Source organism: Sinohyriopsis cumingii, chromosome 6 (genome assembly GCF_028554795.1).
Source record: "Sinohyriopsis cumingii isolate HCF-2022 chromosome 6, ASM2855479v2, whole genome shotgun sequence".
NCBI classification, from domain to species: domain Eukaryota; kingdom Metazoa; phylum Mollusca; class Bivalvia; order Unionida; family Unionidae; genus Sinohyriopsis; species Sinohyriopsis cumingii.
The window spans coordinates 84187371-84204444 of record NC_142966.1 but is presented as its reverse complement, the minus strand read 5'-3'; the positions used below and the strand labels follow the sequence as shown (position 1 = coordinate 84204444).

Here is a 17074-nt window from a genome sequence, read left to right as displayed (position 1 = left end):
ATTGCAGGACAATCTATTAAATGGAAAAACCAGTTCAGACTAGGACACTTTTCTGGTTCTGTCAATAGGCACAACGACAGTAAACAAACAAATCACATGATGCTAAAGATGGCTCCGTCCAGCATCCAGAATTAAATGCTCTTTCAGTTCAGTGGCAACAAACAACTTGACCATGGCCCACATTTATGAAATTATCAAATCCTAGATGCAACCCTGCATACTGTAGGCAAATATTTATGTATCAAGCTTTAAAAAAAAATTGAATATATTTATATTTCAGAAATTACTTGTAAAATTGCGTGGAAAAGACACAATATTGGTAAAGATTTGTTAGTTTGACTTGAAGTATTTTGTTTGCCTTATGTAACAGTTCTCCACATACAACTCAACACAGCCTTTTTTTTTTTTTTAGCTTGGAGAGGCTTCAGACCCTCCATGTCCATTAGAATTGACTATGTGGTCTTATAAAAATGAGCTGTAAGTCATTGATCCACTGGCCTTTCAAGTCAATTGTATCTGTCCAGGGAGACAGTTCAAATTTAGGTACATAGTTAGACCTTATTGTAATTATCTCCCTTGCATTATGTTTATCTAATGCTAACAAGATAAACTGCATTTACATGGATATCACCAACAGTTCCTAAAAGAATTTGTCAAATGTTCATATAAATTCTCAAGGGACATATAAATAAAAGAAATTTCAGAATAATATTATGATTATGGAAAGCAATACAATAGTATCACAGACAGTGAATAAGCACTATCTTTGGAGTAATGTTCTTCCATCTGATCTTTTGTAAATTAGTATCACTTCAAATCCCACCCACACCTCAGCCCAGTTTTTAGTGTTTTCAGTCCTTTGATTGGTGCATCATTACCTTTCTGTATAAATTTTCAATATGTGATGAGCCTGTTTTTTTAAAATTATCAACATATTTAATTAGGCTGTGTTGTGTTTCATATGGAAAATATATACATTGGAAATTAGTGCTAGATATGTTTGTAGTTGTATGATTGAAATATTTAGACAAAAGGATTTTTTACATTATTTCAAGAGAAGTGTATTTTTTTGGTCCTTAAGCTGAAGTTTATCCGTGAATCTCAGCATGTAAGGATTTGCAGAAACTCTAGTATGTCAATCAGAACACCACTTGGCTTTTTTACCAAAATTCGTCTTGGAAATACTTAAAATTGAGTGATACAGCCTTAGAAAAGAATGACAGCATGAAGGCTGATAAGTCATGTGATGAAGTACTGTAGTATCATCAGTTTTCGTGGGGGATCAATTTTTGTGGTTTATGTTATTGCCCCGAACCACGATTTTAAATCCCCAATGAAAAATGAGCCGTGTAGGATGATCCCCCCCCCCCCCCGTTTTCTTAGTGTTTAATTCCTAGAGATTAACACAGCTACTAGTATTTTATAAATCAAGGTCAATACTGTAATCTGGTAATTAAATATTAGCTTTTACTTGCATTTGTTTTATTTTTTATTTTAACCTTTTGAAACATGAATTATAAATGATTTTATATTGTTTCAATGCTCATGTTTGATAAGGTATCTGATATCTGTAATGTTACACTCACTACCTTAAATCGATATGTGAGGTAAGTAAGGATAGAGAGAAAAAAGAGAAAAAGGAAAAGGTATTCAAGCAGTAGTATAACTGTAAATGAAATAAAAAACAATACAAAATAACAGTATATGAAAATTAAATTTAGTACTTATTCAAATCGATCATTCATTCGAGTACATCTGTTGTTAAAACTTTTAAATCCTTCTGAAAGTACATTTCATTTTATCCATGCATTTTTAATCCAAAAGAATAACAATCCTGTAAAATACTATAACTATTTCTTGAAACACTATGTATAAACACAAATTACAGCAGAGTATTAAAGCTCACACTTCACAAATTTTTGGACAAAGCCACTGTATCAACATCGTGTCAATCAAGTCTCATGGTACTCACAGATGCTTCTCAGGGAAATAATCCCCAAATTGCTGAATTAAACAAGTCCAGCTTTCTCAAAACCACTGATAATTAGGTCTGATCTTTCACTCATTGTTGCGTGAGCTGCAATTATCCATTCAGCATGAATTGGCTTGATTAATGAGGTTGCAAGGTTTACTAATACTGTGCACTAACTGTCACAAGTAACATCTTTTTATGTAATGGCATTGTTATAACTGTTATACTCTCCTTGCTTTCTTTTCCGGGACAGTGATTGAAGTAGGGGTTCTACTGTGTCATTAACTGCCCGGTAAGCAACGCACCTGCACCTGTTCACAGATTCTGTGTTAACACCATGATCATCAGAAAGTACTGATGGTGTAACTTGATGGACACTGGTTTATGTAAGAGAAAATTCATATGTACTTAAATAACCGATTGGCTTAGTGTTGTTGGCTGTGTCTGCTTCCTTTGATGTTGAGCACTCAAACGAAAACATGGTGAAAGTGGTTAATCTTGACAGGTGTTTTATATTTTGCTCACAGAAATGGACGTATTGTTTTAGTGTTGTTGGCTGCATCGGCTTCAACTGATTTTATTTACTTGCTCGAAAACACTTTGTAAGTATTGAACTTGCCATTTCTTTGATTTGTGCTCATACAGGTGTTAGTATTGTTTTAAACATTAAAGTGACTGCCGTTTGCGTAGGCATAGTTTTATTCTTTTGTATTCTTTTTTTAGGGTATTTGTAGAGGTTAAACCATGAAATTAAATACTAGTGCCTACTATTACGGAAACTTTGACAGGCAAAACCACGAATTTAAGTACCCACGAAAATGCCTTTTTGTTATATACAAAACCATGAAATTGAGTCCAGTGAAAATAAATGATACTGCAGTATGCTAGATTAAATACCATATTTTCTGTATGTCTCTGGACAACTTTTGTCTTCAGACAACAAAACTTTGCAATTTTCCGACATTATGTTAAAATAATTTTTCTATGCAAAGATGTTTTTGGACAGAGTTGTATTTGTACAATGACAAGACAAGAGAGTAAGACTAATACTGCTTTCAGAAAGTAGATGAATGACTTCCATATTGTCGCAAATGACCTTAACAGTTACGTGTATGAAACAAATTATCAAAAATGCAAGAACCATGTTTCACTATTGGTTAGATTGCTGAGACTGATACAAAGAATAACAATTGTTTAAAAGTATCTTCCTCAACAATAGCAAAAAATCTCAGTTGTAAAAACATGTTAATAATATATCAGCCTTTTGAAGAGAGACAACTTTAAAGTCTTCTGACTTTTACGTATATTTAATTTGTATTGTTAGGTGTTTTTTCTTTTTTAATGATTATGTGATGTATAATATTATTTGGACTTGACATTATCCAAAATCAGGTCCATGTTGTACCTGACCAGTACATTTCTTTTTGCAAAACAAATAATACTTTGTTAATATTTCACTATGAGTGTGAGTTAAATATTAGGATCATTATCAGTAGAGGTAAACATATTTATTTGGGTCTGGGTCTTGGCCATTAATTGGAAGATTGGTTGTACATCATCACACTTCAGGCTACTGGCACATTAGTACATTCAAGACTACAGGCACATCAACACCTTCATTGCTTGATTTTATTTTGAACTGTAGTTTAATTAGAACTTTGTTCTTTAGGAATGGTGATGGAACTTTTTGGACTATTTGGTATTTAATTCCCAGTATTAAATTCTTTTTAAATTTTCATGTATTATATGGGAATACATTATTTGTTGAATTTTTATAAAACTTTTGTTCGTTTTCACTCTTTTCTTTTACTTAGTTTAAGACCATAGAGTTGTAGAATAACAACTTTCATTTAACCTATCAACTGAGATAAGTGTAAAACCTGCAGCTAATCACATGTGAAGGGATTAGTTTAACTTGTTAATAATGTTTTTTTTTAAAATAAACTCTAAACAGAACTTTATTTCATTTGTTTCATAAAGTGTTATAAATTTATAAGTATTGGAATGTAATTTAGTTTATTAGTTTTACATAAGAGTTGGTACTGGACTGGGATTAGTTCTTGTGTTTTGTTACCATTATTCAGGACCAACCTTCAGTTCTTGTATCTGCTACTGAAATAATGCTGCTTTTACTTATCCAAAAAATTACCATAAAGATCATATTTGTTTTCATTAGAGCTGTAAATAAGAATTTAATAAATTGGTTGATTTACTCTCAAGCATTGGTACTAATTGTGCTTTTTGAAATTTGAAGTGGTATTTATGCAAACATTGAAAAAATAAACTGCTACAAGTTTTAATTGTGAGCAGTTTTAGTCATACCTTTTTAAATGCACCTAATAGATTAGTGACATTGACTATTTCAGCACATTTTTGATTATATGGCTCTTTTTGATCAGGTATTCTCACTGTGATCAAGCACCATCATTATAAATATGCATGGAACATCTGGAACTTAAGCCAGTAGTATTGCTTATGCTGATCAAATGCGCCATCCTACAACAGAATCTTTACTTACTGTATGTGTGATATGCTGATAACATAGGACTAACTGCATAAACTTAAGTAGTTTTACCATAATATGAATACATTAAAAGTTTTATTTTGCATTTTTTGGTCAAATTTTCAAAGTGTTATTGCTATCTGTATTTTATATTAATGCATAATATAGTTTCATTTAAGACATTAGGATTTATGACATTTATAATATTTTAATTCTTGTAATTCAGTGACTGGCTTGTGTTGTGTAGTAAAAGTACATGTACAATACACGGAAGATCTCATTCGTCATTCAAAGATTGCAGAGGTCAAGTCAACAACTATTTTGGTCAAAGTACACAACACAGTGTCACATGATATTGTTCGATAAATGAGAAACATGCATATGTAATAGTGGCTCTGTAACATTTTCTTAGGTAATTAGGTGATTACTTCATGCTTATCACCAATGTTAGAACATGCAAATGATCAGCAGACTAACATATATTTACACATGCTAAACCCCACCAGAAATAACCAGAATTTTTTTATTTGTAAAAGAAAACACTGGAATATTATCTCAAAGATGTTTTCTCTTGGCAAGCAAAGATATAATGCAACATACCGTAGTGTACCTAGACAATGTCTGACATAGTGTACCTAGACAATTTCTGACATAGTGTATTTAGACCATGTCTGGGGTGCCCCGAATGGTCTAAAGCACTTACCATTCCGAATCACTGCCATCTCACCTATGTCACCATGGGTTCGAGTCCAAGGCTCGGCTAGCGTGGGTACGTGAGAAAGCCTGCCAGTAGCTTCTCATTGGTCGGTGGGTTTTCCAGGGTTTTTCCTCCACCAGTTATACTGGCCGCCCTGTATAGCCTATCTTGTGCTGAAAAATGGCGTTAAACCCTAGAACAACAACAACAACAACAATAGACCATGTCAGACATAGTGTGCCTAGACACTGTCCGACATAGTGTTAAACTTGCCATACATAATTATACATTCTTTATTTACAAGAAACATATTAATTTTCCTGACTTGATATTTGGGGAAAATTTTAATTTTCATTAGTACATAAATTATCTGGACAGAGATAAAGAATATTTAATAAGTTTTTATTGTCTGGATACATATGGATGTCATAAAATTTATCCTTTCATATATTTTAAGATGGCTGTTAGCTTATCAGCTGCTCACAGAGAGGGGCATTTTTTTCATGAGAATTAAAGCCCATGAAGTTAGGGCAACTCTTACATCTTGGGCCTCTTTGAATCACTCCTCTTAAGATGGTGTTAAAAGATCCATCTTCTGGCAGTCTCACACTACCATTTCATGTTATGTTCAGTCCTTTGTGAATCAGAACGAAGACATTTTTTTCATTAGGCCTTATAGTGATGGCACAGCATGTGGCCCAGCCTTTTGCTGGCTTACATTAGTGATCAGTTCTACCATAAGGTGGCAGATTTAGTGTTTGAATACCAGATCTTTTGAGGCCATCAGCATTCCTCCTGGTAAATTAAGCAATGCAACAGTAAAAGATAATCTGCTAGTGCTGCTAAAATGCAGTGTGTGTGTGTGTGTGTGTGTAAAACAAATTTTTAGTATGTAATACTTGCCTGTTGCTATTGCAAGGATTCCCACCTCCCACTATACTCTGGTGTTTTGTACTCTAGGTCTAAGTCAAGAGAGGATGATGTTCTGTATGTTGGTTGTAATTAAGGAATCAAACTGTGATGATGTTCTTTTCAATTCTGGCCCTCCAGAACCAATTAGTGGAGGAAATAACTCCCCCCCAAAAACTCCTATATATTTCTCAAAGTTTATATTTGTGTAGAACTCAGAGATATTCACACGATGGTTACGGTACGTTTTTTCATAAAACAAAATGTTTACAAAGTCTTGGTGTAAGATATAAAACAATAAATACAGATTAAATTACATCTTCAAATGATCGGGTTTATTCAAAACTGGATCTGCTTGTTATTTAGGGTATTCATGTGGTTGCATAAAAAAAGTCACATTTTCATAGGCACTTGAAACTGTTGAATTAGGGAAAGGTCTTATTGTTTCTATGGCAAAATGTTCATTTTGTCTTTAAATTTGTTGCTTTTAACAACAAGGAATTCCACAGTTCAGTGTAGCAGCTTTTCATTGGTTTAGTACAGTGATGACATAATTAGTGTGCTGACATATTTGGCAGGGGATTACCGCCATAATTCTATGCATGTGTTTTCTAATCTTCCTTGATGCATTATTGTAAATGGCTGCTTGCAAGTGCTACTTTCATAATTCTATCAATATATGTTGTATTCTTCATTGATGCAACTTGTATGTGGCAGTTTGCAAGTGCTACTTTCCTTCTGCATTATTGTCAGTGGCTGCTTGCAAGTGCTACATTCATAATTCTAGTCATGAATTTTCTATTCTTCATTGATGCAGGCTGTAAATGGCTGCTTGAAAGTGCCTAGATCTACTTTCCTTCTGCGTCCTTGTATCTTGCAATTTGCCAACTATTGAATTGATTATTGTAGTTTGTTGTATGGCAAATACTATGTCAGTTATTACAAGTTTTAACATTCTATTTATAAACTTGCTATATCACAATTTACACAAATTACACCTTCCAAAATCATGACTATAATGTAGCATCAAGCACGTTGCAACTTAGAATCAAGGAAGTTAGTGTAAAATAATGCCTCATTATGACAAAAGATGGAACTGTGACATGTCTATTTCTGACAATACGTTTACTCTCCTGACCCTAGCAACAAGAGGTTATACCATTTTACAGCATGTTTGGGCGTCTTATTTAAAATATCATTCAAGTTAAATTAACAGCAGCTGATGTCGCAGAGTATTAACATTCGGAAGAGAGGTGGCCCGCAAATAGGACAAAACAAATTAAATGTATCATATTGTATACAATTAGATGTGATTACACAGCATTATATTTCCACTGACCCTTCCCACCCCATTTTATTTGAACATTTTGTCTGTTTAGTTTACCTCTGCCACACGGTGGCAGAATAGGGTAGCCACTTACAAGCAAGATTTAAGGCCCTAATTTGTTTATATATTCTCATTCACAATGTTATCAGTTTAGAGCATATTTATTATTCTAGAGTTCATTGCAAATTCTGCTTTTTGTAGCAGTAAAGACCTCATAAGTTTTGAGCAAAGTGCAGATAATTGCACCTTGAGGCCATACTTTCATTTCTTCTTTATTAGAGAGAGAGTGAGGGAGAGTACATTACAGAGATGATGATGCAGTTTACAGTGGCAGTTTATATATATATGTAACAAGAAATAAGGTAAATAGTCAAATTATACAGAATTCTTATACATGTATGGCATGGATGATTATGCAGTAGCCAGCAAGTATTGTCACTAGTTGTCTGTGACAAGTATGACATATCTCCAATTTCATTTTAAATCTCCAATTCCAATACAATAGCAAGAGGCCAATGACTTGAAACAAGGACATCACATACAAAGCATATATGCTACAAAAATATGAACTTATTTCATTGTACAAGAAAAGAAATTCTAAGAGTATGAAATATATTTTCTATATGTAAACATAAAGAACACTTCCATACAGTTATGAGATGCTTTATTTCAACAGATATCAAACTGGAAACTACATTTTTATATATATTTAAAACTGTATTCATCCATATATGAAGCAATATTTACAGTACAGATAAGATGACTTATTGTATGGTACCTCACTGATAAAACATCAGACTCCTTTGGTAGCAATTATGAAAATATAATATATTGAATTTAAATAACATTGCTACCGCTACCAGTAACCAGCTCAATTTGTTGTATTATTACTGCTACAGTTAAAAAGATTAATACTTTTTTTCCATGTATTCTTCTACATATGTGATTGTTTTCTCTTAGAAAAATAAGACACCCCCACATAAGTTTCTAAAAAACTTGTAAAGTTTTTAAGGCTAGTCACAGCTCAGGCTGTTGTAGCATCCACCACCCCACATAAACATCTTCATTTGTCTGTGATTTTATCATTATTTTATCCTGTTTAAAATATAAGTTAATATTGTCATGACACCAAAAATATCAGCACAATACAACTATGCAATAAAGCAAAATAAATAAATAAAAACAATATTCAGTCCTATGTTTAACTTTTCATAGGAAATATAAGAGAAAAAAAGTTTAATTTAAACCGGCATTCATAAAAACAATATTGTTAGATGAATTAGTCTGAAATAAAAATTATCATACAGGTAGGCAATTATAAGGAACAAATACCTGGATTGTCTTGTTACATTGTTCTTATAGATTTATTTGCCACTCCCTTTTGTTTTTTCACTTTCACAGAATAAAACATGAATGAAGACAAGCTTTTCACACAGTCTAGCTTTTGGATTGGACATACACTCATCATTGCCAATTCTGAGGAATTAAAACTTTAATTCCTGGATTGGCCAAGACACATTACCTCTTGAATACCACACATGTTTGTAAATTTTGACTCAAGAACAGACAGGTTATATTCCCTAGTGTCTGTTTTAAGAATTAATCCCCAAAAACATTCCATTACTGGATCTGTATTCAATATATACACTGTACAGAAATGCTCACTTTTTGGAGAATTTTTTTGTGGGCAATTGGAACAATGGATAAGGTAAATTTCGTAATTTAAATGTCTTAATCACTCAGCAGAGAGAGAGAGGGGGAGTTTCTTCACAGAATAATAGAAACCACTAGCCAATTTCTGACTGCAGTTGTAAGATATCTGAGCAGAAAGTAACAGCTACTTTAGAAGCAGGCAAGGCATTTTAATGTGAGTTATAGGCCCCCCAAGTATTATTCCTCAGAGAAGACACAAGACTGGGTTTTAGAAATTAAAGGCAGACAAGTACCCGTTTGTTACTTTGTGAAAAATGGGGTCATTATGAGAAAATGGAGACACCTGATGTACCTGCTGGTGATGATTGGTCAGTGAGCAATCATGTTGTTATTCCTAAGTCATATAGACAGGAAATGCGTAGTCTAGCCCATAAAACTCCTTAAGCTGATCATTTTGGTGTCAGTAAGACTTATCACAAGATCCTGAATCATATTTATTTGCCAAAAGTTAAAAGTGATGTTTATAAGTACCATAGATCTTGTCACACTTGTCAAATGGTATGAAATCCCAATCAGAAGATATCTAAGGCACGTCTGCAACCTATTCCTGCATTTGACCATTTGACAAGCCATTTAACAGAAAAATGGTAGACTGCCGGTTCTTTACCTAATACCAAGTCAAGCAACCAATACTTATTGACCATAATGTGTGTGTCCTCAAAATTTCCAGTCTATTCCTTTGAAAAATATTAAGCAAAAACTGTTCTGAAAGTTTAGGCAGTATTTTTAACACTTGTTTGCCTCCCCAAATCTGTCCAGCAAATTTTATGTTTGATTATTTCCAACAACTTATGCATATTTAGACATCCAGCAGTTTAATTTTTCTATCTGTCACCCTGAAAGTAATGGGGCTAGCTCAAGACTGTCCAACAACACTCTCACCTATCCAGGATACATGTATACCATTATACTGAATCAGACCTTAAAATAGACAGTGATCAGTAAAATCCTGCATTGTATAATTATCAAGTAAGACCAGGAGAGGTTTCTTTCCCCCATATTGGTATTTATCACCAAATGAAAGACCTCTTGACTACCCTAAAACACCAAAAGACTGTCCCAAAACACCCTCAGCTACTCAGGATACATGTAGGCAATTAAATAGAATAAAACCAAATAAAAAGATGTCATCTGTAAAATTCTACCCTGTATAATTATCAGGTAAGATCAGTAGAGTTTATTCTTTTGTTGATACTTGATGAAGACTGTCCCAAAACACACTCATCAACCCTGGATACATGTATACAATTACAATAACTTAATGAAATATGCAGTTTTGGTGCATTCTCTCTTTCTTTGGTCATAGATAATGCACTAAACTACTTTTATATTGCAAAGAGCAGCACAATTAACAAGTCAGAATCATGCGTCACTACATTCATGTTTCAAAAATTCTTTAAAGCTTTTTTTAAAATCTTTAATGTGATAAAGAGCAGCTGAATAATTAGAACCTTAGGTACTATATTTATATTTTTAAAATTCTTGAACCAAATTATTAATTTTAATTGGTTTGATAATGGTAAGAATTAGAGTAAATAAAAGTAAAATCTCCTGTAACATCTTTTGTCTCTAATTATTTCCACTTTTAGAGACAAAAGTTTTAAAGGATGCAAACCAGTTTTAAAGCTGGTTTTTTTAAAAATATTTATTTCATAAATACATTTAAAGGTTGAGGTTTTGTACATTAACAATGATAATTAAGTATTGGAAAACAATCGTACACTAAATCTAATACTTCAAATTGCAAGAAATCATTTTTATCACGATACGAACATGATTTTCCACAGTTTGATTATTTCAGTTTTTGTGGCAAAATAGGTTCCAAAATGAAGATCGTGACAAAAATAAGAACACCGTTAATGAATGCTAAGTTTTTTTAATGTCATTTTACCTTGCTCTGAAATATTATATTTTCGCAGTAGTTTATGTACCTCTTGTACATAAGATATTCTTTATCACAGGAAAAGATAGACGTCTGTGAGGTGCGTCAGAATGGGTGACGTACAATACAATCCTTACAACCAAATTTTTTCTGATGAAAGCTCGTTAAGAAGAGTACAAGGGAATATGTCATTGTCATTTCTGATCCTTACTTTGCTAAAATAACTATTATGTTTCCAAAGTAATGAGAGATGTCACTAAGAAGTAGATTTCTTAAATGGTGAAGGTAAATACTTAAGTGCGTCAAAACTGGGGTTCAAAAAGATTGACCACCCTGATGTAGTGTATGCATTTTTATTTTTGTAAGTTGCTATAAATCACTTCGATCTTCGAGAAAGCATATGGTTTTAGAGACGATCAAAACTTTGTTGTTAACGTACACCTTAAAAAAGGGGCTGTAAGAGTTATCGACACAAAATGAATGACGTAAAGCTCCGTGGGGAGCATTCATTATTTCTGGTAAAGGAAAAACTTTAGAAATTTAGAGTGCCATCTGTTGTCATAATGCCATGCTAATCTCTAGTATGCCATTATGACAACAGATGGCGACATGAGTTGCACAACAAGGACGATACTGATAAAACTTAGTATTTACATTGTTGCAAGGCCAAATCTGTATGAAAACAGCAGTTGGAATGATGTAATTGTAAAGTGTATAAACAGAATATACAAAACTTGTAATAACTGACATAGTGTTTGTCATACGACAAACTACAGAATCAATTCAGTAGTTGGCAAATCGCAAAATACAATGCTGCAGAAGGAAAGTAGATCAAAAAACTTGCAAGTAACCATTTACAGCTTGGATCAATGAAAATTAGAAAAATTCATGACTAGAATTATGAATCTTGCAAGTATCATTTACAGTAATGCAGAAGGAAAGTAGCACTTGCATACTGCCACGTACAGTTTGCATAAATGAAAATACAATATATATTGATAGAATTATGAAAGTAGCACTTGCAAGCAGCCTTTTACAATAATGCATCAAGGAAGATTAGGAAATACACACATATAATTATGGCAGTAATCCCCCTCCATAGACATATGTCGTTGATATCAGGAAAGTATGCTGACATATGTCATTGGACCTTGTGGAAAGTATATGTCAGTTGACCTCGGGAAAGTATGCTAGCATGTTAGTGGTTTGATATTAGTTCCCTGTTAGAGCTTATGACATCAAGGGTTTTAATTACACTTTAACTCATTAGGCCCTGGAGGTTTTTGCTGTTTTCGCCTGAAATGCGAGTAGGAAAGACATTTTAGGGGCTATTTCTGAATACATCATAGTACATCTGCTTTCAACAGACTTTCCATAAGACTGATGCCTAGTTGAATTAGAAACATCATTTTCCATTGGTTATTTTGCTGGCGCATGAGCAGAAGGGTAAAAGTTGGAGTTCTTTTTATTATTTTCTTTTTTGCTTAATGAACAGGTGCTCGACAAGAGCTTGATTTTGAAAAAAAAAAAACAATAATCTAAAGGAAAAAATCATCAGAGTGACAAAAATACCTTTAGATTACCCCCATGATACGTTCTGACATAGGACCCTCTCTATCATAGTATATAAGAGAGAAGGTACAGAACTTCCAAATACTTCATTCCACCCATGACCCTCACCATACAGTATGGTCGTGTGCCTTAAAAAACGGAAATAGCAGAAGGAAATCGAGGGTCATGGGTGGAATGAAGTATTTGGAAGTTCTGTACCTTCTCTCTTATATACTATGATAGAGAGGGTCCTATGTCAGAACGTATCATGGGGGTAATCTAAGGTATTTTTTTCACTCTATGATTTTTTCCTTTAGATTATTGTTTTTGTTTTTTCTCAACATCAAGCTCTTGTCGAGCACCTGTGGCTTAATGGACCCATCATTTTCTTATGGAGACCACTCTCTTTATTCCAAATGCCCACTTTATCCTAGTTTTTGCAAAGGTTCACCTGTCTGTGTACAGTTTAGACCGGTCTGCCTTAGATCTGAGGCCAAAAGGTCTAAAAATCCGGACACAAATCGCATTCCAACCACGAGCAAATTTTGGGTGAAAAAACAAATGGTCCAAAAAATTAGGTTTTTTCCTCTGTATTTTGTAGTGCAACTAGAACTTCCAGATTATTTGGTGTCATTGTAGAGCTATATCTGTCTGTTTTTTTGTAATACCACCCACTTTGGTGTATCTTAAATGACCTTGATGCTGCAGAGCTTGGAAATAGGGTACAGCCTTATCACGCCTACAGGCAGGATTGGGGCCAAATGACTTCAGGACTAGTGTATTTAATTTTGAATACTGCTATACTTGTATCATTCAGGAATCATATACTTATTCAGCCAAACAATTAATATTGCATTCTGCTGTAGTCCTTAAGAAAATTAAAAATTTTTAATAGTTTCTTTGGGGACCAGTTAATCTGGAAGGATGTTACATGTATTCACTAGAAAGCACTGTTCAAGTTTATACAGAAAAAAGTTGTTTATTGAAATCAGGCTTTTCATTTTTGCATAGGATGAAGAAGAAGAAAAAATGTCAACTGCGATTCTGACAGTGGAAAGATTACTTTCACTAACAGTTCTGATTATTACCTTAAATGCTACTATTTCCATATAGTGCCACAGCCTATGCTGAATTGTTCACATATAATGTCCAGTTAATGCTTTATAAATGTAGAATATCCTTATATTAGGTTAACTTGCAATTCTTGAACTGTTAATTTGAAAATGTTGAATGTATAAAAGGTACTTGAAATTTGTTAACCAGTAATGCCTTATATCATTTTGTGACAGAATTTGTTTTAGTGCCATTTTTTATTAGTAATATATTAAGTGTAATAGTGTTTTTGTGATATTAAAATTTTGCAAGCTCTGCATAATTTTCCATCAAAAGCTCACATTCTGAATATCATGCTGTTTGGTATCATTATGTTTTGTTTAAATAGGAACTTCCAAAGGTGAAGCTACGCTGTAATGAGAGAGCCACCTCAGGAAGTTGGTTTGCCAGGGACAATATGGCTAATTTTTTAAATTGGTGTAAGGCTTTTGGAATGCAGGATGACTGTATATTTGAAACTGAAGATTTGGGTTAGTATTCTAACACACACACACACACACGAAGGCTTATATAGAAATTTTGCTTGAACAGAGATAACTAAACACACACACACACACACAGAGAGTTATTGACCTATTGCCAGAGAGATAACCACATACATACATATCACTGTAATACTAACCAACATAAGGCTTAATAAAGACATATTTCTAGAACAGAGATAGCCACACACATTATTCCATTCACTTGTATGTAAAAATATTTTTTATTGTCTGTGTGACAGGTGAGATGGTTTTACATGTATACACAAACACAAACACACACACAGTCCTCACTTTTTGGAATATATTTCAACAATTCAAGTATAGAGCAGTTGTTTCTAAGGGGGTACTTATTTATAAGTGGGTAGTAATTACTCTAGGTCTAAGATCTATGGGGGTACTAATATATAAGGGGAAGTGGGTAGTAAGTATTCTAGGTCTAAAATCCATGAGGGTCCTTATTTATAAGGGGGAAGTTGGTATTCATTATTCCCTAAGAGTCAAGAGTATTTATTATAACTGGAAAGTGGGTAGAAATTGCACTGTAGGTCCATGATGTATACTTATTTATAAACAGGAAGTGGGTAGTAGTTGCTGTCTAGGTCTAAGATCCATGAGGGTACTTTTTTATAAGGGGAAAGTGGGTAGTAATTACTCTGTAGGTCTCTTATCCATGAGAGTAGTTAATTATTACGGTAAGTGAGTAGTAATTACTGTGTAGGTCTATGATGTATACTTATTTATAAACAGGAAGTGGGTAGTAATTAAGATCCATGAGGGTACTTTTTTATAAGGGGAAAGTGGGTAGTAATTACTTTGTAGGTCTCTTATCCATGAGGGTTGTTAATTATTATGGGTAAGTAAGTAGTAATTACTCTGTAGGTCCAAGATCCATGAGAGTACCAATTTATAAAGGAGAAGTGGGTAGTATTTACTAATTGTTCTGTATGTCAAAGATCCAAATTTCACATGATTTACAAACTTTGTATTGAATAAGTTGCATGGTTTATTTTTTTTTATTCCACAGCTGCATTTATTAATCTTTTTACATAATTTATTTCACAATAATCTTTTATGACACTTTAAGAAATAATTAGCATCTTTATACATTATTACACTGTCCTAGGTGATGATGTTTTAGTAAATGTAGCTTTTAGTTTTATCTTACAATGCATTCCTTATTTCAGACGTCATTGATTATTATTTTTTACATCTAACTAGTTAAGAAAATTTGTCTTTTTAAGTAAAAGTACATGCCATGAACAATATATGCTCCAAAAGGACAGATCTAAGAATGGATTGCAGTGACTTAACATATTATGGTCATGATTGAAAGATATGTGTGTTGACCAGTCATTCCACTCATACTAGTTATTTACTTCATTCACTATTTACTAGTTTCCATTAATCGGGTTAGGTTGTTATGATATCCAGTGGAGGCAGGGGTATATTTATTGAGCAAATTGCTCATCATTCCTCCAGTTTATCTTGAACAGTTTTGACACAGAACTTTGTTTTTACTGATTTGTTAAGTGCATGGTGTTTAGCTTTAAATTATAATAATGGTCCAGCTTTTTATTTAAATACTGCAGATGTGTGGGTCATTATGGAAATGTAAGGTGAGAATTATTTGTTGTCATTGTTATGGTAACAGTATATGTACTTAATGTGCACAAAATGTTTTGATTATAGTCACATGTGCTATAGAAGTCAATCAGCTGGCACAGGTAGTGTTTGTGTACCATTATTTACGAATATCATATAAGATTAGTGGTTCTCAGCCCTGAGATCGCAACCCAAATCTTGGTCATGATGACATTTTAGAAGGTCGCAGAGAGGCAAAACTTATAAAAATGTTGAAATGGGGGTCATGAGGGTCAGAAAAAATACTTTTTAGGTTCACTGTCTTAATGGGTTGGGAACCACTGATATAGATCCCCAATTACAAACAGCATAGACCCAGAATCTGCTGTTGCATATACTGTAAAGCCTGTCTTGAAAGACCAGATCCTTAATTCACAAACTAATGTTATATAAAGAAATTACCTCCAGTGAGAGACCACCTGTTTTGAGAGACCATGCTTTGCTGGCCCACTGGTGGTTTACCAAAACAGGTTCTGCTGTTGTGCCATCATATTCTTTGCTTGAAATTAGAAGTAGAATAAACAACGCAAACCCTCATCTTTCTTGTGCATCATATGACACAGTTTTATTTTATATTGTTCACACTTGGGTAACTATGGTATCTTGAGTGTGTCTTTAGGTTTACATGGAAAGTGTTTTTTTTAAATTTTTGATGCCTTTCATAATACATTAATGCAGTGTCATTCCAAAGAAATAGGAGAGAAATGTGTCATTTGCAAGGATACCATGGCAGCCAAACCAGGCTTGCCTGGGTGGGTATTGAATTTTAGACTCATGGATTGCAAGTTAGACACTCTCCTAACTGAGCTGCCACACCACAGCTTAGACTTACAGGAGAAGGAGCTGAGGCTGGGTTGTAAAGGTTTATCAATTCAAGGCTTGCATAATGCCATCTGTTCTATCTCAAATGTGTTTCAAAGAAAATATGTTTAGGTCAGAATTTTCTGAAGCTGGGGGGTGTTCATAATCTGAAGCTTATCGTGGTTTGCTTATTTCATTTGGACGTAAGCCCAGGTAAGCTTCTGGTATGCATTATTAAAAAACAGTTGTTGTTTTCAACTTGATATAAAAACAAACCACTGTACTAATTTCAACCAAAACTTTGCATAGAGGTTTCTGTTATAAAGTCTTGTTGTTGTTGTTGTTGTAGGGTTTAATGCCATTTTTCAGGACAAGATAGGCTATACATGGCGGCCAGTATAAATGGTGGAGGAAGAACCCGGGAAAACCCCAGAAAGAACCATTGACCCACGAGAAGCTACTAGCAAGCTTTCTCACATA

General features: G+C 33.7%; 1 protein-coding gene across 1 annotated transcript in view; it reads left to right on the top strand.

The window, feature by feature from the left end:
- Positions 1–284: 284 nt before the first annotated feature.
- Positions 285–17074, top strand: part of LOC149797353 (growth arrest-specific protein 2-like) — a 31432-nt gene continuing 14642 nt past the window's right edge. The window contains exons 1-2 of the mRNA XM_089962105.1: positions 285–319; positions 13996–14137. Of these exons, the coding sequence (XP_089818231.1) occupies positions 14065–14137 (73 nt within the window). The 5' untranslated portion in view covers positions 285–319; positions 13996–14064. The remainder of the gene's footprint in view (positions 320–13995; positions 14138–17074) is intronic.